This window comes from Narcine bancroftii, chromosome 9 (genome assembly GCF_036971445.1).
Source record: "Narcine bancroftii isolate sNarBan1 chromosome 9, sNarBan1.hap1, whole genome shotgun sequence".
Classification (NCBI taxonomy): domain Eukaryota; kingdom Metazoa; phylum Chordata; class Chondrichthyes; order Torpediniformes; family Narcinidae; genus Narcine; species Narcine bancroftii.
Window position 1 is genome coordinate 11,723,405 of NC_091477.1, and position 23,365 is coordinate 11,746,769.

A 23,365-nucleotide genomic window follows, 5' to 3' on the forward strand; every position below is an offset into this window, starting at 1 on the left:
CACAACCTAATGTTTCCTGAAGCTGTCTGCTATCTCTCTACAGATTTGCTCCTCCAATTCTTGCAGACTATAATACAACCTCTTGAATGTGGTCTTACCTTTCCTGTTCCTCAGCTCCATCCATATATAGACTCAGCTTCGATATTTTCCCTGACAAGCAATGCCATTCCTCCCCCATCATCCCCCCCCCCCCCCAACCCCCGTTTTATGGCTTCTAAAGCAATGGAAACCCGGAACAGTGAACTGCCAATCTTCCCCCTCCTGCATCCAATTTTCACTAATGGCCACATGCCATAATTCCACATGCCAATCCACACCTTAAGCTCATTTTCCTTTCCTACAATACTCCTTGCATTCAAATAGATGCAACTGAGAACATTTAAATTTACATCAAATGAGCAAGTTCCAACACATCATGCTAAAAAAAATGAAGCAAAAAAAGAACACATTAAATCAATTCCAATTGCAGACTTGAAAAAAGTCTCCTCAATGTTTAATGAAGAATCAGACCTTATGTTACTTGTGAAATACAAATCAGCGACATATGACACAAGACCTTCAGGGGAGACATGTCAGCAAAAGTTAAACAACTTGCAAAACAAATCAAATTGTTGGTACAGCCCATCATTGATGACAATTGTTACTGATCTAGAACGTATTAATGCAAGAAATTAGTGAAACATTTAATAGCCTTGGAGCAAATCTGTGTGCCTGTCATTGTGCAACAAAGAATCTCTTTTGGCTCCATACAAAGACAACTCTGATCTTCAAGGGGATCAATTTTGATCTAAGCTTGCATTAATAGAGATGAACATCTCAGATCTCAAATGTTGCCAGAATAACTTCAGTGGATCCTTGTAAGATGAGTTTTGAAGAATTATTACAGTCGAACAATTTATATTTTTCTTTGCCTGTAAAAAAGCTTATTAAATGCCTGGGTCCTTAGAGAACTTTGATCAGAGAGAGAGAGAAAAAAACTTCAAACTAACAGCCCTGTTCATCTAGAGCAGGGGTGTCAAACTCAAATTCACGGAGGGCCAAAATTAAAAACTTGGACTAAGTCGAGGGCCGAACTAAATATTTATTGAAAATTTTCAACAACATCTGCATGTTTTCTCTTCTTTCAACATATGTAATGTTAAACTTTTTCTTATTAAAATAAATGTTTAATAATAGTTTTGGATAAACTCTTTCCAGAAGCATTAACAAATGAGAAATAAAATATTCAATAAATAATATTTCTCTATAGAGGATTTGTCAAATGTTGCTAGTGTGCTGTCGAATAGTAAAATCTGAGGGCTATTGAGAATGTGGGAGAATAACATGATTCCTGAAACAATCAAATGGGTGACTGATTGTGGGCATGAACTCTAGCAGGGTTATTTGCCATGCCCTTTTTCCATTGGTACAGATATCCTTTGATTTACACACTTTTCAAGTTTTATGCCTAATGAGCTTGTATCCAGGTGCAGGACCATTTTTAACCAGGAATATATTTATCACTGTGACATGAAACTATTGGAAGATCGTTTTATCCTGAGATTAAAGTTCATAATCATTACTCAGGCCTGTGTGCGGGAGGGCGGGGTTTGCAGGCGATTGGGTTGGACAACGACAGTGCGGGGCATCGGCTCTCGCTGCAGGGCGGCATCTTGGCGGATCAGCGGCCCCATCACCGTGAGTCGCGGATCGGCCTGCAGCAGGGAGGGGGAGTGGGCAACGGTCCTGGCGAGGTCAGGTCCAAGGCCTCCGGTTCCGGGCGCTGGGAAGCGGCCTTGGCTTCCCCTGACACCGGCCAGGCCCCAAAACCAGAGTCCACGGTGAGACCCTGCAAAGTAAACAGAGGAGGTGGGGGCGATTAGCAGGCTGACACCAATGCAATCTGGGATTTGTTATATTACTGTGCATGCGCTATACTGGCGCGGCGGCCAGCGGGCCACCACTAATACATTTTTGAAATGATCTTGCGGGCCAAATATAATTATATCGTGGGCCAAATTTGGCCTGCGGGCCAGAGTTTGACATGTGTGCCCTATGCCATCGGAACTCTGTAATTAATAAGCGATTGCTTAAGGTGGGATGTGAGTGGGAAGGAAAGGGTGAGAATCACTGCTCTAAACCCAATTGTTACTGAAATATTTTGCTTGAGAAAAATTGTCATTGGCCCATTTCCTTTGGAGTTCTGAAACCGTGCACATGATGAGTCAATGAGGGATGATTAAAGCAGTGGTCTTCAAACTTTTTCTTCTCACCCACAGACCACCTTAAGCAATCCCTTACTAATCACAGAGCACCAATGGCACAGGGACGTGAGTGGAAAGAAAAAGGTTGAGAACTGTTGTATTGTGGTAACTCCACATCTGATTAGGTTAATTTTTAGGTAAGTGGTCAGAGAAGGACCCCCCCCCCACCCCAAGAAAGGCTTAAATCACAGGAACAAAATAAGCTTCCGTCTCACTGCTCCCAATCTTACACACAGTCCTGATGTGGAATGTGGGGTCGCAGCTCCACGTTCACCCGAGTTCAGGTGCTGTCTATGTGGAGTTTGTACGCTCTCCCCTTGTCTTGGACCAACAGATTGGTCGCCTGACGAAGGCACCCGAACCCCCCGTTGAAATGCCGGCGTCCGGGGCAGTGGAGGAATTGGCTGAGAAGAGCGCGTTGCTCCCACCCCCCTCCCATGGTTGGAGAGGGATTAAACTGCGATCTCACGGCGACGGGCTCGTCTCCAACAAAAGGAGTGGGAGGCAGGGTCCGCCGCGCACGGAGCGAGGGGGAAGGCATCGCCAACGAGACGTTCGGTCCGGCGTCACCGCTGAAGCGCAGACCCAGCGAGGATGGTCCCCAACTCCAGCCATGTCTGTGTGTAGAGGAGCCGGGCGGGCTGAGTGCGGCGCTCCGATCCCCGGGATTCGGGTCTCTGAGATCCCTCCACACCTCCGGCGTCTTCATTTTCACCTTCAGTGTGCATGCGCTATACTGGTGCGGCGGCCAGCGGGCCAACTCTAATATATATTTAATATGATCTTGCGGGCCAAATATAATTATATCGCGGGCCAAATTTGGCCTGCGGGCCAGAGTTTGACATGTGTGATCTAGAGCTACTCTGTTTTCTGAGGCAGATATCATTAATCTCGTAGTTCCATTTCAAAGGAGAACACAAATTTGTTCTTGGCAATACTTATCCCAATCAATATATTTTAACAAATTAGGAATTTATCATATTCCTAATTCAATTAAAGTGTGTGCAAATTGTCTTCTATGTTTCCTGCATTACAATTTTGACAACACTTTTATGTGATTATGTGGTTTAAGTACGTCAAGAGAAGGACAGGAAATACATTTTATAAAGACAAGTCCCTCTTAAGTGCAACACTCAAAGGTGCTGGAGAAACTCATCAGGTCATGTAGTGTCTATGGGAAGCAAAGGGATATATATAAAATCACGCTTCGGGACTGAGCTCTTCGTTAATGTTTAAGCAAAAAGCAAGCAGGTGCCTGAATAAAAAGGATGGGGAGAGGAGTGAAGAAGGGACAAGGGGAGCTGCACAGGTCAACAAGCAAGAGGTCATTTTAACTAACAGTGCAAATATATGAAAAGGTTCCAGCAAGATTTGAACTCAGATCACTGGATTCAGAGTCCAGAGTGCTAACCATTACATCATACTTAAAATAATAATGCAAATGTATAACAAGGTTTCATCGAGATTGAAATTCTGATCACTGGACTCAGGGTCCAGAATATGTTAACCATTACACCATGGAACCCCTGCTTAAAATAACAGTGGAAATATACAACAAGGTTCCACCGAGATTTGAACTCGGATCACTGGATTCAGAGTCCAGAGTGCTAACCATTACACCATGGAACCCCTGCTTAAAATAATAGTGCAAATATATGACAATATATTTGTCATATATATGACAATATATTTGTCATATATATGACAATATATGCAAATATATGACAAGGTTCCACCTGAGATTTGAACTCAGATAACTGTGCTAATTAACAAGGCAAATCTAACAAATTATATTAATATTTCTTAATATGCTTTATTTTATTTAATATGCACTCTTTCATAATATGCTAATTGAATTTTTCTGCCATCTCTACAATTTCTTTCGAAAAATTTCTTAATTTCTGATCAAAGATAGCCAATCTTCTGTAAAGAGGACCCAATCTTACTGCATTGGTAAATTCAAGTAACTAACAGAAGACCATCTTAAAGCTGAGAATTTATCACTTGCAATTAGCCTATTGGCTGTTAGCACCTCAAATTTATGGATATATCCAAATTTGAAGCTATATTGTCACAGAGGAAATACTGTTTCAAGTGTTACAAAGGCCATAAATTTGAATAACCAGCAATTTTTACTAATTTTGGAAAATTTATAGAATCAGAAAAATTGAATCACTATGTGGATCAAACAGCATCTACTGTAAAAGAAAAAAGCTTTCTTATTTAAACCAGGACAATACCTCTTATGAAGAGAAAATTGATATTCTTTATGGGGCAAATTCCAGAGCTTAAGATCAAGATAGCAAACACCACAAAAACTCACTGTTCTCAAAAGTCACTCCTACTTTTTGAAGAGTAGGAAACCACTTTGTTTGAGATGTATTTTGATTTTAGCCCCCCAATTTGCTTGAGATCAATAATATAAACAGAATAAAGTTTTGAAACCACCTCTTCCAGGCTCTGCTGTAGAACTGATAGCCAGATCCTCACTCCCTGATCCTACCTCTCTTTCAGGACCTTTCATGTGTACATTGGTGCCTCCCTTGACTTTTTGCACATCAGTGAACTTACTGAGATTATTTTTCCAATGTACTGATCATATTCCTTGAGGGACTGCATATTGTTTGTTTGGGCGCCTGCCTACATTTTGCTCATACCTTGATGAAGGGCTCAAGTCTGAAATGTTGGCTATGTATCTTTATTTTTGCTACATAAAGAACACTGTTTGACCTGCTGAGTTTCTCCAGCTTTGTATTTTAACTTTTACAATTTCAGAATTTACTTCATTTCGATCTATTGTTTTGCACAACCCAACAAGTGATATTTTTATTGGCAGAAAGGTGAAAAATTAGATCCAATGTAGAATTACAAAAGTGAATGACAAGAGAGGCGCTTAACTTTCTTTTCAACTGGTGCATCCAATACTTTCCTTGCAAAGGTAATGAGAAGATTCAATCAGGGAACAACAGCTCACCCTAATTGTACATTGGGGTTAGGACCATGATCTGTCTAATTCACCAGTGACATAAAGTATATCTTTTGCTTTATCTTGAAAACTCAAAATAGATTTGCTGCATTGACACTGCTTCCAAATGAAAGATGAATATATTGACATGTACAAACTCCAGCGACTTGACCTCCACTGAAGCAGTTCCTTAATTTTAAATTTCTCATTCTAGTTTTCAGATCCCTCCACCCCTCCTTATCTCAGCAATCTCATCCAAACCAAAAGCCTCCAAAATATTTAATTCTTCTCACTCTATCCCTGAATTTAATCACTCCATCACCATTGGATGTCCTTTCAGCTGCCAAGGCACTAAGCTACTTCCTCTGCAATCCTCTCCATTTGCTTATCTTTCTTTTCTCTGTTTACAAAATCCTCCGAGCCAGTCTTTTTTACCAAGGATTTCTTCAATGGCTCGGAAATCTCCTTATAACTTTAGTTTGATAATATGTCAATTTTTTTGGGTCACCTTAGAGGTGCAATTAAAGGGATGTTGTTATTCCTGTTGCGGTTTCAGACCCTTGGCCCTCTAAGTTCTTTGCTATCCCTCTTTTCCTTTAATGCACTGATAACAGACTACATTAAACACCACATCTTGGTCTCCATATGATGTTTTACCTGACACTATTCAAGTAAACTGCCTTGAGATAGAAAGGGGGCTCAACAATTGAACATTTTGTTCTTGCAGCAGAAGTTTTCAATTAACCAACTGATATTGCAGAAGTCACTGGTGAACACTTGAAAAGTATAATGCTCTTAGGGTTGCCTTTTTTTTTACAGGGTGCTTTCTTAGTAAAAGGCGAAAGATTTATACGATCTGAAGAAAAACCAGAGTATGGGTGCTTTCTTAGTTATGACGGATTTATGTCAGGCTTTTGGCAAACCAATAAATTCCAAGAACGATATTCTCAGCAGATCTTTAATGTGAGGAAAGTCTGTAGTCCTTTACATACTTTTATTCATTAATTTGATTAGATAGTTAATTCTATAGAATTGGCAACGTTTATCTACAAAATCTATTTTATGTGTAGCTTTTTGTATTCCCAGTTTCGTTGTTAAACTAATACTCTGTCCTGCATTGGACTTGTCAGTCACCAACGAGCCTGCAGCAGATGTGGACATATCCCTCCATAAATCTTCGTCCGTGAAGCCAAGCCAAAGAAGAAGAAAAAGAAGAAAGGATCAATCTCTATTTTAATTTGTGTTAGGTTTTGTTGCTGATACAATGCATAACTTCTATTTCTGAATCCATTTCTTACATATAACAGCTATTATTGTAATCTGGAATTACTAATGTCTGAAATATTCATTCAGTTGATGTTCAAAGCAGACAGTCAAAAAAATTTGTAGATCTGTTTTAATCAAATAACTATATAAACAGCCTGCACGTCTTTGTTAAAAATTAGAAAATTCCTCAAAGTTGTCTGATGGTTATAATTCAATATATTTAAACAATTGATGATTTGGATGGGTTTATTACCTACCTTAGAGGAAAATGTGTGGAAGCTGTATGTGCATGAGTGAATACAGTACATCGTTTAGAACTGTGTACCAAATGATGTGCCCTTGTTTCTCTCCCCAGTACCAATGCTCTCCTTAGACATGGGAATAATACTAATAAAAACTGTCAAGATTAATACTGGGATCATCTACAATGGCCACCAAAGGATTACTACTCTACTATTGAAATTTCACTAACTAGCAACAGGTATATTGTTTCACTGTCGTGCGTTTCATATTTCCCCAGTTATGCAGCTAATAACAATCCCAAATCTTGTGCCTAATTTGCTGACAATTTCAGCATCATTTGATACTTGATCATTCTCTCTTGTCTTTACCATTATTGCCATGATTAATTCTCACTGTTATCCTTCACACTTGGGGATCATTATGCATTATGTGCCTATATGCATTCTGAGTTATGGCCCCAGTAAGGAATACTTCAGTGTTCAAATTCAAGTTGATTGTCACCTGTGCCAAGGTGCAGTAATATAGGTTGCCTTGTAAGGAGACATCTCATTCCTCATACAAGTATGACACAATTCAATTGTGTTCAGTTCGTATTGAGCAAAGGCCCAACATAATTTTACTATTTTGCAGTTATTTCAGGTTCTGATGACAGTGGGAATCTGTCCTTGAATCTGGTGGTGCATAATCTCATACCTGTAAATCTTTCTGACAGAGGGGAATAAAAAGAAAGTGGCCAGGATATGATGAGTCTTTTAACGACTGCTTTTCCAAGTCAGTGGGAGTTATCGGTGAAGTCAAGGAAGGGGAGAAGGATATGTGTGATAGCCTGAGCAACGTTCTCAACCGTCTGTGGTTTAATGATACTAAGTTTACTATCATACACATTGTACAATGTACATATGCACTGACCTGTGGTCTTTGACGGAAGATTGAGAATCAAACTCTGCATACTTCAAGTTTCTATAGTTCCATCCTTTGCAGAAGCTCATGATATGCCACACCTAAAAGCCATAAATAAATTATGAATGTCAAACTATTGCCTTTCATAAGCTATGAAACTGCGTCTCTCTGTTGCCCACTGCAGGCTATAAATGTGAACAGCTATTTGTGGTCTTAGACATGCCCAGAATCAGCAAGGCAGATTTCTGAAGCTGTAGATTTTTATAGAGGATCTACAGATTTATAAAGGAAAAACACAAGATTCTGTGGACACCGTAGTTAAGTGAAAAAATAACCCACAAATGCTGGAGAGATGTCCGAACCGTTTTCATCTTTGCTACTCAGATTAAGCTTATACTTAGAATAGTATGGCTAATTGTGAGACCACTAATTTTAGAAGAATATTAAGGTAATGTAGATGATAGTGAGTTACTCTTCATTCTGCTACCATCTGGAAAATGGTAAAGGATCCTAAAGACGAGCACTCAATGACATGAGGCCAGCTTCTTCCCCGCTGCCATCAGATTCCTGAATGATCAATGAACCAGAGACACTGCTTTACCTTATCTTTTCATGCACTATTTTTATTAATTGTTGTAAGGAGGTTTATATGAATGCTTGCTCTGTGAGGCTGCCGCAAAACAAGAAATTTCATAACTTGTTCATGACAATAAATTCTGATTCTGATATTATGACAAAAAAATTCAGATTGGCTGGCTGTTAATGACATTATAAAGTTCAATCATGTAACCTAATTTTTTAAATAATGCATACTAATAATCAAATTCAACATGAATATTAATAGCTCGGTAGAGGAGAGAGTAGAGAGCACCAAGCTCCTTGGAGTCCACTGAAGAAGTGACCTATCGTGGACACATCTCCTCACCTGTCAGGAAGGCGCAACAGTGACTGCACTTCCTTGGAAGGCTGAGCTGGGCAAGGCGACCAGCCATTATGCTGTCAACTTCCTGCAGGACTCGAGTGTCCTGGCCAGCTGCAACAGAGTGTGGTAAAGTGGCTGTTGAGCATCAAATCAGATGTCAATCCACAGGACCATAAAAGCAGCAGAGAGGATCTCCGTGACCATCCGCCCCCTCCCCCCCCACCAACCGATGGGATTTATCGGAATCATTGTTTAAAGAGGGTTTACAAAATTGTTGAGGACCCCCCCCCCCCCCACCACCTTGCACATAGCATCTTCCAGGTACTCCTGTCGAGAAAAGATACAGAAGTATCAGAGCCAGGTGGGCGGCATGGTTGGCATAGCAATTAACGTAATGGCTTTACAGCACCAGTGATTTGGAGCGGAATTCAAATCCTGCGCTTCTGTCAGGAGTTTCCATGTTCTCTCCATGTCTGTGTGGGTTTTGCCCAGGTCTCCGGTTTCCTCCCACCATTCAAAACGTGCCGGGGGTGTAGGTTAATTGAGTGTAAATTGGGCAGCATGGACCCGTGGGCCAAAATGGCCTGTTACCGTGCTGTATGTCTAAATTTTTAAAATTAATTAGAATTTAACTATCAGGCTAAGGAACAGCAGGTGAGAAATATCTGCAAAAACAACTGTTTATTAAGTATATTTATTTTAATATATGCACATATGTACTATGTCTATATCGCTTGTCTGTATGAGTGTTTTCCGCTGTTCTGCATTGTGGACCAGAGAACGTTGTTTCATCAGATTGTACTGGTATAATCCAATGATGGTGGGGGGACCTGAACATGAAATAAGGAATGCTGGGGAAAATAGGAAGGACATACAGCAAAAACACTGATAACCAAGCATGCTTGGGACTTGGTGCAATACAAAAATTTGCTGGGGAAACTCAGAGTTCAGGCAGCATCCATGGGAAGTTAAGGGTAATCAAGGTTACCCTTTACTTTTTATAGATGCTGTATGACCTGCTGAGCTTCTCCTGCACATTTGTGTATTGCACTCGACCCCAGCATCAGTGTGAAAACACAGTACCAGAGATACTCGGCATGTCAGACAGTGTACTTTATGTTGCAAGGATATCTGTTTGACCTGCTGAATTTCTCAAGCATTGTGTTCTTAACGCTGAGTTTGTGCACAATACACAAATGTGCTGGAGAAATCTGCTTGCAAAGCCACACGACCCTCTCTTCCAGACAGCAGCGGCTCTGACGTGCTCTTTCACCTGCGGCCTTTTGTAAACAACAATCCATGAGTGAAGTCGCTTGGGCACTCTCCAAAGCTCTTGCAAAAGGTCTGAGGCCCCGATATGGGGCAGAGCTCCAGTATTTCAAATGAGATCTGTTTTAAAGTGTTGGTATGTGTAGAGCACGTCGAAAGAGCCAAAGACTTGCTGATCCGAACGAAGGCTTTGGTTCTTTCGACGCGCTCTACAACTTTATGAACTGGAACGTATCACAAGGAGGTCGACCAGTCCAGAATGACCTGGTCTGGCTAGGAGCAACCCTTTAAGACCTGCCAGTAGGTGGGGCTACACTCTCAGTCACCCTACACTACCATCTATGGGTGATCAAATCTGTACTATCACAGTAAGTAACTGAGTTTAACAACCCTTTCCCAGTTTATCTCCCCAAAACATATCTATATCACAGCTCCTATGGGCACCAGGACCTGCTGAGTTTCTCCAGCACTTTTGTGCACTGACTGTTAACCAATTTGTTCAGAGGCACAGCAAAATTGTACATTTCCTGGTGAACAACCAAGTCAAAAGGACTGAGCCCACAGCCAGATGAGCCATGCAGGATCATGCCCCTGGTACATGGAAACTAGGGGTCCTGGTGAGTGTTCAGGGTGCAGGGCAGAGGATTATCAACATCCAGTAGGGCAAATGCCACCAACCATAGCCCTCAATGCAGGAGGAAGACGCCCAGACCCTATGAGACAGAGGCCTGCAGCACCCCAAGCGGCCGGATGCCTGAACAGCCACGCCCGTCCAGCGGCTGCGGCAGAGGAGGGCCGGCCGTGCGCCGGAGGGGGCCCCTCCTTACGTGACGGCCGGCCTGCGCCTGCGCGGGAGGGCCCCCTCACGTGACGGTTGTCCCTGCCTGCGCCTGCGCGGGAGGGCCCCCTCACGTGACGGTCGTCCCCGCCTGCGCCTGCGCCGCAGGGCCCCCTCACGTGACGGCCGCTTGCGCCTGCGCACCGCGTCCTCTGCTTTCTCCTCCCTCATCCCCGCTGCGGTGCGGTCACGGCGATGTCGGTAAGGGATTTGAGGATTCGCGTTGGCGGGACGGGACCCGGGTCGGAGTGTGCGCGTTCTCCCCGTGTCCCACCTCCAGCAACGTGCGGGGTTGAAGTTCCTTTATTGTCACAGAACAAAGCTGGAAAAGTGATGGCGCGCAAGGGGTTTCCCGTCACCAGAAATTCCCCTTCCACCCAGAGGAAGAGAGGCTGTTAAACTGCAGCACCCGGGGAGACCTCCTGGGACCCAGGCGCCATGAGTGGGGCAAAGGCGCCTCCAGCCCGAGGAAATCGCCAGCCCCGTGATTGAAGGGGGGGGGGGGGGTCCCGCGGGGGTCCCGCCCCTCTGATGACGTGTCACGCAAACTAGTCTCCTCCGTGCCCCCATCAGCTGTCAGTCTCCCCCCTCCATCAGCTGTCAGTCTCCCCCTCCATCAGCTGTCAGTCTCCCCCCTCCATCAGCTGTCAGTCTCCCCCCCTCCATCAGCTGTCAGTCTCCCCCTCCATCAGCTGTCAGTCTCCCCCCTCCATCAGCTGTCAGTCTCCCCCTCCATCAGCTGTCAGTCTCCCCCCTCCATCAGCTGTCAGTCTCCCCCCCTCCATCAGCTGTCAGTCTCCCCCCTCCATCAGCTGTCAGTCTCCCCCCCTCCATCAGCTGTCAGTCTCTCCCTCCATCAGCTGTCAGTCTCCCCCCTCCATCAGCTGTCAGTCTCCCCCCTCCATCAGCTGTCAGTCTCCCCCCTCCATCAGCTGTCAGTCTCCCCCCTCCATCAGCTGTCAGTCTCCCCCCTCCATCAGCTGTCAGTCTCCCCCCTCCATCAGCTGTCAGTCTTCCCCCTCCATCAGCTGTCAGTCTCCCCCCATCAGCTGTCAGTCTTACCCCCTCCATCAGCTGTCAGTCTTCCCCCCTCCATCAGCTGTCAGTGTCTTCCCCTCCATCAGTTGTCAGTCTCCCCCCTCCATCAGCTGTCAGTCTTCCCCCCTCCATCAGCTGTCAGCCTCCCCCCTCCATCAGCTGTCAGTCTTCCCCCCTCCATCAGCTGTCAGTCTCCCCCTCCATCAGCTGTCAGTCTTCCCCCCTCCATCAGCTGTCAGTCTTCCCCCCTCCATCGGCTGTCAGTCTTCACCCTCCATCGGCTGTCAGTCTCCCCCCTCCATCGGCTGTCAGTCTTCCCCCTCCATCGGCTGTCAGTCTCCCCCCTCCATCAGCTGTCAGTCTCCCCCCTCCATCGGCTGTCAGTCTCCCCCCTCCATCGGCTGTCAGTCTCCACCCTCCATCAGCTGTCAGTCTTCCCCCCCTCCATCAGCTGTCAGTCTTCCCCCCCCCACCAGCTGTCAGTCTTCCTCCCACTGTTAATTGCACACCCTTCTGCCCCCCCATGGCAGCCAACCCCTCCTCTCCTCTCTCTCCCCCGCGGCAGCTGACTCCTCCTCCCCCCCCCCCCCCCGGGGTAGTAACCCCTCTGCCTTCCCTGCAACATCAATCTTCCACCCCCCCCACCCGTCATGGCAGCGACCTCTCACCCCCCTCCCCACCCCCAACTTCACCCCGGGCCCTGGCAGCAACCCCTCTCCCCACCCGCCATCGATCACCGCAGACACTTCAACAGGGGTTTCCCTGCGATGCCACCACGTAAAGGCTGATGACACAAGAGTAGCCAGGTCTGCCATTTTGCTGTTCAGGCCAGTCAACGTGTCCTGGGTAAGTTCAAATGGGTTCCCTGACTACCTCCATGGTCAGGCAGGGACCCGGATGACTTTGGATGACACTCACCGGGTTGGATCCTTTCAAGCTGCCTTGTGAGTGGATATCTGAACCGCCGACATGATTAGAAAGGCTTCAGCCCCCTCAGCACCCTCTCGCGTCCCGGTCTGATACCTGCTACTTCTTCAGCCAGACTCCAGCATTTGAGCCAGACCCATGACCGCATTCGCCCGCATCCTGCCCAAGTTCCTCGCCTTGAGGTGCCAACATCCTGCCTCTTGTGGGCCCTTCAGGCTCTGAACTTTTCGCTGATCTGCTACCATGGTCAACATCCTGTAGGTCTTCTCCTCAAAAGTGGTGGGGGGGGGGGGGGTCCCTGTTTTCTGGTGCCCCATTCCAGTCCTCTGCTCCCTTGTGGCTGCTGCAATGCCATCTTCAGCGCAGACCCCATGGTTGCAGGATTTTAAAATAAACCACTATTGACTCCTTCAACAGGCTGTTTAAAGCCTGTATGGAGACGATGACAGTTGGACTGGGTGTCCCTGTTGTCCTGTGGTAATGCTGCTGTTGCAGCAGCTCCAGCAGTGGTGCCTTTTTTTTCAGTTTATAGTTTTATTGGTGCAGTTGGGTATCACAAGTTTCATGGACCAGAATGGCCTTTAAGGTGAAAAATAACAATGAAGTAAAAATAGCTTTGTGTCAGCTGAAGATGATTGCAATCTATTGGGGATGTGTGTTTTTTATTGTTTCTAGCATTCGATGTAGAGTTGAGAGCAGTCGTTCTCAACCTTATTTCAGCTAGGGATCCCCTAGGAGTCTGTTCAACATTTATGGGCCTCCTTCCCTGTGAAGCAGTCAAGTTTTGGTTTCATATCTCTCTCCTACCAAAAACGTTAAAAAAAAATTATATGAGATGAAAAGAAGTCAAGGCTTTAATTAAATGTGCTATTACCCTCGGTGGGGGGGGGGGGGGAGGTGGCGTGTGGGGCTCCTTTTAAGAATTATATAGATGACAAACAGCACCAATCCTTGAGGCAAACCACAAGTCACAGGCCTCCAGTCAGAGAGGCAATCATTCATTAGCATTCATAAAGCCAATGACGAATCCATTTTACTACCTCAGCATGATTACCAAGCGACTAAACCTTCCTGACTAACCTCCCGTATAAGACCTTGTCAAAGTCCTTACTAAAGTCCATGTATTTCATCCACAGTATTTCATTCATCAGCTTTCCTGATAACCTCCAAAAAAAAAACTTGTTAAAAACGACCTGCCACACACAAAACCATGTTGACTATCCCAAGTCAGTCTGACTATTAGACCACTTGCCTACTATTGATGTCAGGTTCACCAGCCTATAGTTTCCTGGGTTATTTTTGGAGCTTTTTTAAACAATAGGAAAGTATGAACTACCCTCCAATACTTATTGTGTCTAAGGATTTTTTAAATATACCTGACAGGGCCCCTGCACTAGCCTCGGTCAAGGTCCGAGGAATACCTTGTCAGGCCCTGGAGATTTGTCTACCTTTATTTGCTTTAACACAGCAAGCATCTCCTCCTCTAATCTGTATTAGTTCCATAAGGCCACAAGATATAGGAGCAGAAGTGGCCCATTCAGCCTGTCAAGTCTGCTCTGCCATTCCATCATGAACTGATCTATTCGCCCACTCAGCCCCACTACCCTGCCTTCTACCCATAATCATTGATACCCTGACAATTCAGATACCTAAGAATCTGCCTTAAATATACACAACCACTTTCCGTCCACATCTACCATTGGTAGCAAATTCCAGAGGTTCACCACTCTCTGGCTAAAGAAATTCCTCTGCATCTCTGTTTTAAATGCACACCCTTCATTCCCGAAGTTGAGTTCACTTGTCGTAGACTCCGCTACCATAGGGAAATAACTTTGCCACATCTACTCTGTCCAGGCCTTTCAACAGTCAAAATGCTTCACCTCACTGCTTATTCCTGTTACTTCCCTTGAACTCTTACCTGACACATCTGTATTTACCTGAGTAAATACGGATGCAAAAAAACCATTTAAGATCTAGCCCCAATCTCTTCTGGTTTTATACATAGACAACCATTCTGATCTACAGGAGGACTAATTTTGTCCCTTGCTATTATTCTGCTCTTAATATATTTGTAGAAGCCCTTTGCATTTTTCTTCATCTTGTCTGCCAAAGCAAACTCGTCTTCTTTTAGCCCTCCTGTTTTCTCACGTTTTTTTCTGCATTTTTTATACTCCTCAAGAACCTCAATTGCTCTTTGTTGCTGCTCTACACCTCTCTCTTCTTAACCAGATCCCCAATATCCCTCAAAAGACCAAGGTTCTTTATGCCTATTAACTTTGCCTTTAATCCTTACAAGAACATACAAATTCTACCCTCAAAATTTCACCTTTGAAGGCCTCCCACTTACCAAGCACATCCTTGCTGGAAAACAATCTCTCAGTCCATGCTTTCTAGATCCTTTCTCATTTCCTCAAAATTGGTCTTTCTCCAATTTAGAATCTCAGCCCGAGGACCAGATCTATCTAATTTCAAGATAATTATGGAAATTATGACTTGAAAAAGGCCTCAGGCCCAAAACATTGGTTATCTATGTTTACTTCCTATTAATACCGTGAGTTCCTCCAGCAATTTTGATGTTTTTACGACAATCATGGTGCGTGAGATTTTTGTGTTTCACTTGAAACTAAAGGCATTATGATCACTGAACCCAATGTCTTCTGTCACTTGTCCTGTCTAATTTCATAGAACAAAAGCCATAGGACGCTATAGTACAGAAACAAGGCCCTTTGGCCCTTCTAGTCTATGCCTAATAGGAGATCCAGTATTGCTCTCTCTCTCTCTCTCTCTCTTTGGTACCTCGATATATTTATTTAGAAAACTTTCCTGAACTCATTTGACTAACTAAGCCATCCAACCCTTTTTACAATATGGGAAATATGTGGAAAGTTTAAGTCACCTACTATCACAACTTTTTCCTGCAGCTGTTTGCTATGTCCCTGTAGATTTGCTCCTCCATTTCTCTCTGACTATTAAGTGGTCAATAATACAAGCCCATTGATGTGGTCATGCCTTTCCCAGTCCTCAGCTCCACCCATGTAGCCTCAGTAGATGAGCCCTTCAGTCTGTCCTGTCTGAGCACAGCTGTGATATTTTCCCTTATGAGTAATGTTACTCCTCTCCCTCCGACTTTATCAAGTCTGAAATAACAGACCCCTGAACATTGAGCTGCCAGTCCTGCAACCATATATCACTAATGGCAAAAATGTCAGAATCCACACGCCAATCCACACTCTAAGCTCATCTGCCTTTCCAACAATACTTCTTGCATTTAAACAGATACACCTGAGAACATAATTTCCACCATGCACAACCATTTAATTTTTGTCTTTTTATGCAGTCTTAAGATCATCTTTTTCTTCCTCCACTCCACTATCTGCTTTGGAGTTCTGGTTCCCACCCCCCTGCAAATTTAGTTTAAACCCACTGGAGCAGCATGAGCAAACCTTTCCGCAAGAATATTAGTCCCACTTCAGTTCAGATGCAAACTGTCTTGCCGGTACAGGCCCCACCTTCCCTGGAAGAGAGCTCAATGGGCCAGAAATCTGAAGCCCTCCCTCTTACACCATCTCTAGCCACGTGTTAAGCAACATTATCATCCTATTTCTAACATAATAGCACATGGCACAGGTAGCAATCCTGAAATCATAATCCTGGAAGACCTGTCCAAGTTCACACCTCCTCTTGATAGGACATCATCACCTACATGGACCATGACATCTGACTGCTCATCTTCCCTCTTGAGAATGCTGTGAACTCAATCTAAGATATCCTGGTACCTGGGAGCCAACATATTCTGGATTCTCAATCTGTTCCCCTCACTATTGAATTCCCTATTAATACAGCTCACCTCTTCTCCCTCCCCTCACTACAGGGCCAGACTCTGTGCCAGAGACCTGACTGCCATGACTGGTAGGTCATCCCCATCAACAACATCCAAAAATGGTATATGTGTTATTGAGGGGAACAGCCTCAAAGAGCATCCTGCACTATCTACCTGTACCCTTTCCTTGTCCTGACTGTCACCCATCTACTTTCCTCCTGCCTCCTACTTATGATGCATCCCTTTAACCTGCTGACTGATCTGGAGTTCACCCAACTCCAGCTCCAATTCCCTAACATGGTTTGTAAGGAGCTGCAGTTGGATGTGCTTCTCATAAATCATCAAGGATATTGTTGGCTTCCCTGATTATCCACATTCTGCAAGAGGAGCATGTTCCTGCACTGGCTGCATTCCACTGTATGAACTAGAGGGGGAAAAATGTTTGAAAAATCTGACCTTACCTGTGCTTCCGTGCTGAATTCTCTTGTTCGACAGGGTTGTCCTTACCTTATCTCAGCCTCTGCACCACCACCTTGGCCTCTGCTTGCCAAAGCCTGTAACTTGCCACTCCTATACTGGGCCTCTCAAACCAAAGCCCACACCTACACTGGGCTCTTGAACCAAATCCTCAAATTCACCACACCTACAGTGGGCACACAAGCCAAAGCTTCTAACTCGCCACTCCTACACTGGGCCGCTCCAACAATGGCTGCTCTGCTTGAGCTATCTTGCTTTTTATATGCTGCTGGCTCTATCTGTATCACAGACTCCAACCACTCTCCGAGGTTCTCGCTCCGCTTCTGTTTAAACTTGTCTGACCAGTCAACTTTATGAACTTTAAAAAAAAACGGCACTTGCAGATCAATTTTCTAACTAATCTCAACTATTACAAAATTTGAGAATCTAATTTGACAACTTAAAAATCAGAAATTACTCTTGAAAGAAGGTAATTTTTAAATCTTCATTTAATCTGCAGAAGCACGAATTCTTTGTGGATATGACATGCGAAGGCTGTTCTAATGCAGTGACTCGAGTGTTACAAAAACTAGAAGGTAAGTTCAAAGTCAATCATAGATGAGATTTTGATCTAGCTCCTATTCAAATATTTTGCTTCAGATGCTAATCTCTGGAAGATCAACCAGAGGTTCAATATTATTCATATTTTATCACGAGAGAAGATTGCAAAATCTTAAATTAATAATGGCATATTAAAGAAATGAGGAATACCAGTTTGCTCATCTCCTAACTCGCATTAATGTGCTACTTCTGGAGATCAGCCCTAAATTTCAACTTCACTGCAAAAGAAAAACACAGGAATAGATTAGCACTTGTACTGCCATTTCATAAGATCAGGGATGCTTTTTTTTTAATCTCAGCAATACTAGCCTTATATCTTTAGGTCTCTAAAAATCCATTGATACCTGTCATACTGTTGAGCTTGTCGTCCAAAATTATTTTATAATTTCCTTGGTTTTTTTTGTTTATAAAATTACCTCACTTGCTTCCATTCAATGCTGAAAAACCCACTCTCTTTATTATATCTTCTCTTCATTTTGCTGTGACTGTACTTTGCCTTCTCCTAGCATAGCTTTTGGTTGTTTGATTATCTCCCTAATGTCTTTGTGAACAGTGACACCAGTTTATAGAGTTATCGTTGAACGAAGGAATGTAATGAGAATACGATCACTGCCATTGACTGCCATGTAATCTTTCTTTATTCGAAGACCACTTTCTATACTATTCTCCTTCCTTCAATTTTAAAAGAAGCACGAAAAGAAGACAAAAGAAATCCAGGTAGATACATTATGGTTTTGTGCACCATCAAAGGTTATGTGATAGGCTTACACTGTCAAAGATAAAGTGTAGGACTTGGTGTTCAATGACTAAATATCTGCTGTTTCTACAGTAGGGAATTCTAGAAATTTGCAGCTCTATGAGTAATGAAATTTCATTTAATACATATTTCAAAACCTCAAGATAGAGGTAGCTGATGCATGGTCTCAAATTAGTGTTGCAATGCTTCAATTTTAAAATTTTCATCCATCATTTCAAATTACTTGATGACCTCTATTTCTGAAGTGTCCCAAGTCCTGCAACCTCAAGTCTCTGTGCTTCTCCATTATGACATTCCATAGCAGGCAGCAATATCTTGGTTGTCTGGGCCTTAGCCAGTGAAATTTAAGGCCTCTTAATACTATTTTTCTCGAAGATGCTTTGTTTGACCCTTCTTCCACCTCATGAGATTTTATTTGTAAATTCTATTTGTGACTCTCGAATGCTATGTATAGATTTGTCTATTTAACCTAATGGAAAGACAAATAGATTTTCTACTCAAAACAAAATATTGTATCTTTGTAGCTGTTCCTAACCTGTCATGAAATTGCATTTTGTTTTTTTTTTCTGGTTACTTAGGTGGACAACAAAATGGTATTTGTCAGGAATATCTGAAATTTGGCTTGGTAAAATTGAAAAGTCCATTTCAGAATGACATTGATGCATTGATTTTCACATTATTTTGTTGTTCTGTTTCACATTCAAGTTTGTTTGTTGGCACATTATAACTGGGGCATTGACAAGGGTTATTTGCAAGCAGTGTAACAAGTCAGCTGTAACATGCCTACAGTTTTATAGGTAAAAGAATAAGAGCAAAATTAAAGAGTACAGTATCACAGTGAAAAGATCAATTAGTACATACAAGGGCAGCAAGATATCACCGTTGTGAGGTTCATTCAGGAAAGCATCTTTAAGGCTGTTGGTTCACACTTTCACAATCTTGATCCTCCCTCATGGAAGGAGCGAGAAGAGATTGTGCAAGGGTGGGATGAGTTCTTCAGAGTGTTTCTAAGCAATGAGAAGTTGATGGAAGAGAGGGAGGGTTGCGTGATGTTCTGAGCTGCATTCACCATCTTCTGCAACTTTTCCAATCTTGGGCAAACACCCCCCCCCCCCCCCCCAAACATACTGATGCATTTAGCTAAAGCCACTTTCAGTTGACCAGAATACCCCAACGTAAAGCCGCCTAAAATACCCAAGTGCGCTCCCCCTAGGCACCTGAAAGTGGGCGGGACATCGGCCACAGTCGACAGGATCCAGCATTTGCTCCGCAGTGCCTCTCCCCACTGTGGACCTTTCAGGTGCCAGATCAACACTTTCAACTCTACCACCTGAATGTTGCTTCACACACACCTGCAGCTGGCTCCAGAGCCGCATTCTCCCTGCTATTCCACCTTTGATTTTGCATGTGTAGAAGTTGTTAAATGGGAATGGGGAATATGGTAAACTTCTTAAGCTGGATCGACATGGTTGGTCCAGTTTTGGTAATTGGAAATGTTTATTCCCATTGATTTATTGATTCTTGTTTTGGCCGTGAAAGTTTCATTTGAATTGTTATGGTTGGTTACATCTGAAGTAGAAAATGCAATACCATTTTGCAATGATGGTGCATTGTTTAGTCGTTGAAATTCCCAACTCATTTACCTTAGTTATAATAATACATAGTTCTCTTAATCTGCCATGTCATAATGGAGATTAGAATGCAATTTTTAAAATCATTCTTACTTTTTGAGCTCTTCAAATTTTTAAATATCTAAAATAGAATGACCTGCCTTGATCATGGCTTTTCTTTCACTTACTACAGATGTACAGTTTGATATTGACCTATCAAACAAGAAAGTTCTGATTGAATCTAACCACAGTGTGAAGGAGCTGACAGACTGCCTGAAAAAGACGGGAAAAGACGTGCAATATATTGGAAAAAAGTAGAGCACCTTTGATGGTCAATATTACTAAAAAGGTAATCACTCATCGTACATTTTGCTGGAAGTTTTTTGAAACATAAATGAAATATATTGAGCTCTGTCCATGTTTCTGATTAGCATTTAATACCTAAAACTTACCTCCTGAGATCTGCAGAATCTTGAACTATAATTTTCCTGTTATATATTCAATAACCACTTTGTTAGCTTTTTTATTGGTTTAAAAAAAAGTAGAATTGTGTTTATTGATAAGTGAATGAAAAAAAATGTTTATACTGTGCAGACGGAAGTGCAGGGATTAACGTTCTAATCCTTTACATGCCATAGATGTGTTAACTGTAAGTGAACAATTTTGCACTTTGGTAGGATAAATATGAGCCAAATGGGGGTGGGGAGTGGGGGAAGGAACCCAAACCAGAAGGACAAGGGAAGGCTGGGTTTTATGATCATGGTGTGTGTTGCCACACTTAATGAATACTCGCTTTATGCAAATTTGCTTTTACGAAGAAACCTGTGTTCGCTTTCTAAGACCACCCATTGAATGATTGGCATACTTTCTCCTATAAATGGATGCAGTTAAATACGAATCAGACTTAGATGCATTTAGAAAATAATGACAAACGAAAATCACCATTCTCCACTGCTATGTTATTCACTGATGAGTGGTTCAGAATTCACATAAAGGGTGGATTTTGGGACACAGTTTTGGTGTCCAGCTGAAACTATAAGCTTTTGTTTCTTCTCCCATCTCTTTCCCACTCTAACCTTCTCACTCTCAAGTCCACTCCCAGTCCCAACTTCCCTTGCCTGTTTTCTACCATAGAGATCTGATTGCTTCTACCCCACAATCTTCCATTTTGTAACTGTTTTAATTGTTCATTCCCATGTAATCCACACCCTCTCTCCTATCCCCCTGTTATTCTCTCCTATTCCTGTATCCTTTTCCCCTATTATTCTTTCCTATTCCCAAATCAAGGCCTTGTTTTCCCCCTTTCCTCCTTTCTTGATTTTCCATTGTTTTCCTTCCTCTTTCCTCTCATGCCACAATTAGTTCTTCTTTCCTGTAAAATCTATTTTCACTATTCTGAATTTTCACTGTTGCAAGTGTACTTCTCAAAACAGAACTGACTGCATTTTTGTTCCTTTCAGGAATAACAGCCGGACGGATGAAATCAAAGTGTTTTTCTTGCACTAAAATCCATAGAATCAAATTACAGACAACAACAGCTGGATTCTTTGTGAACATAATTAAAAGCTTTTGCCTTAATAATTATTAACCTCCAATTGAATGGAAAGCAAAGTGATGTTTAGACTGCTATATTGCTGGAATTGCCTTCATTTGTAATTTCTTTGAATAGATCTATAATTATTTTCTTTTATGTTTATTGCACAATAAATGAATGTCTTTCTCAGTAACGACTAAAGTAGCTCCTATGAGCATTTCCCCTTGCATTTGTTTTAATTGTTGAATTATTAAAATTGCTAGGTTACTGTAGTAACTGATGTGGCAATTGTTCTTTCTGTTTTGCCTGAATCATTATTAAATTCTCAGCAGGGACTGAATGTTAATTTGGTTTAATTTCAGAGTTCTGTTGTTTACATCTTTTGAAAAATTGTAGTAAGCAGATCATCAAATAATGCAATGTTCCTAGAAAAGCTAGTTAGGACTTCAAAGTCCCTTGTACAGATTAATGGTTGCAAAGGGGTTGGTATCATTAATTGGAATGCTGTAGTATCTGTGCATTAACTAATTCCGCCATATAAAATCTGCAAAAATTTAAGTAGGATTGAGCTGAGGATGTAAAAACTGATATGCCTGAGGTCTTGTTGAACCAGAGCAATATACAACCCATGCTGGCTATGAATGAGGTCTCCAGTCTAATGCTATAATTTGCCCTTGATCTATAGCCTTGTAGTTTCCAGCACTGCAGACACTTGTTAAAAGTGATGAGGATTGCTGCCTTTCATTGTTTGGGAAGAATTCAGACCGAAACCATAAACTTGCTCGAGAGAAATCTATTATCCTTTTAATTCTATCAATTACTTTGAATCTATCCTTTTTCTAACAGAGTGGAGGTTAACATACAATTCCTTAACTTTGCAAAATGATAAATATTTCTTGCAGACTCCATAATTAATTCTCTGCCCTATTATGGTATTTGTACATGGTTATATAGAGGAAAGACTCCCTTGGTATTTGGTCACCCTTGCTACATCAGTTTAATTAGAAACTCCACCAATGTTTTCTACTCTTTTGTCTCTCACCTGCCAAGACAAAATATACTGTAAAGGTTGCAAAACCAAGTTAATTGCATAGTCTTAAAGCAAACTGAATGGAAGCAGCATATGATGCCAATACTCTTACTGTTAGATTACAAGAGGATAGAGAAAAAAAAAATTGGGGCTACGTTTCAGGAAATATTGCTTGATGTGCAGGAATGATGTTGAAACTATATTTTGAGACTGAAAGAAGTGAGCCTGCAGTAGATGTGATTTTTGGATTTGGTCATGTTTTATTGAGAAGGTGTTTAGCTTTTCTCACCTTTGGTTGCAGTTTTCTGTCATAGCTTCCGAATGATCTTACAGAAAGGCTGAAAATTAATTATATTGTATTTTTTAATTCATAAGGTAATTCTCAGTGACCTACTGATTGTTCTGATCGGAGATGAGCTGGAAATGTTCAATTTTTCTACCATAAAGTCCTAAAGCTGGGCAAAATATAGCTCAGAGTGAAGTTAAAAAATCGCAAGAATTTTAATAAAACTGAGACGACTTAAAAATAGCCCTGTGAAGCTAGTTGTATTGGTGATGCATTTCAGTTCTTCAGTTGCCATGAAGACCTGACTTCTGCATTCCATTTAGTTTTATTCATTCATTAGTCCATAAAATGACACAGCACAGAAACAGGCCCTTTGGCCCATGCTGACAAAGGAAGCCTATCCTAATGATGTTTGTCTCTAGCCCATATCCCTCAACCTTTCCTGTTCATACACTTGTCCAACTATTTTTTTAAACTTTTTAATTGTGACTGCCTCGATCACCACCTCTGGCAGCTTCTTCCATATACCCAGCACCCTTTCTCTTTATAAGCTCTCCAGTCCAGGTAGTACTTTTGTGAATCTTTTCTCCACACTTTTTAGTTTAATCACATCCTTTCTATGGTTCGGCCGTTGCAGCTG

At 42.5% G+C, this 23,365-nt stretch overlaps 1 protein-coding gene, 1 long non-coding RNA gene and 1 other non-coding gene across 3 annotated transcripts; 1 reads left to right on the forward strand and 2 right to left on the reverse strand.

Moving 5' to 3' along the window:
• Window positions 1-3,800: 3,800 nt before the first annotated feature.
• Window positions 3,801-3,872, reverse strand: trnaq-cug (transfer RNA glutamine (anticodon CUG)). Its single transcript has one exon. It is a non-coding gene; the product is annotated as a tRNA-Gln (tRNA).
• Window positions 3,873-6,092: 2,220 nt separating this feature from the next.
• Window positions 6,093-10,630, reverse strand: LOC138743203 (uncharacterized). Its single transcript, XR_011344723.1, has 3 exons — window positions 10,487-10,630; window positions 7,627-7,718; window positions 6,093-6,383 (listed from the first exon to the last, which is right to left on the reverse strand). It is a non-coding gene; the product is annotated as an uncharacterized lncRNA (long non-coding RNA).
• A 110-nt stretch (window positions 10,631-10,740) lies between these two features.
• atox1 (antioxidant 1 copper chaperone) lies at window positions 10,741-22,968 on the forward strand. The gene is made up of 4 exons (XM_069898155.1): window positions 10,741-10,847; window positions 17,408-17,483; window positions 20,069-20,224; window positions 21,336-22,968. The coding sequence occupies exons 1-3, from the start codon at window positions 10,842-10,844 to the stop codon at window positions 20,191-20,193; spliced, it is 207 nt and encodes a 68-aa protein (XP_069754256.1). The 5' UTR covers window positions 10,741-10,841; the 3' UTR covers window positions 20,194-20,224; window positions 21,336-22,968.
• Window positions 22,969-23,365: the final 397 nt, after the last annotated feature.

Bases quoted from the DNA above. Each gene is read 5' to 3' on its own strand.
- atox1 (XM_069898155.1), top strand. The intron at 17,484-20,068 runs GTAAGTTCAAAG...CACTTACTACAG, and splicing joins AGTGTTACAAAAACTAGAAG to ATGTACAGTTTGATATTGAC.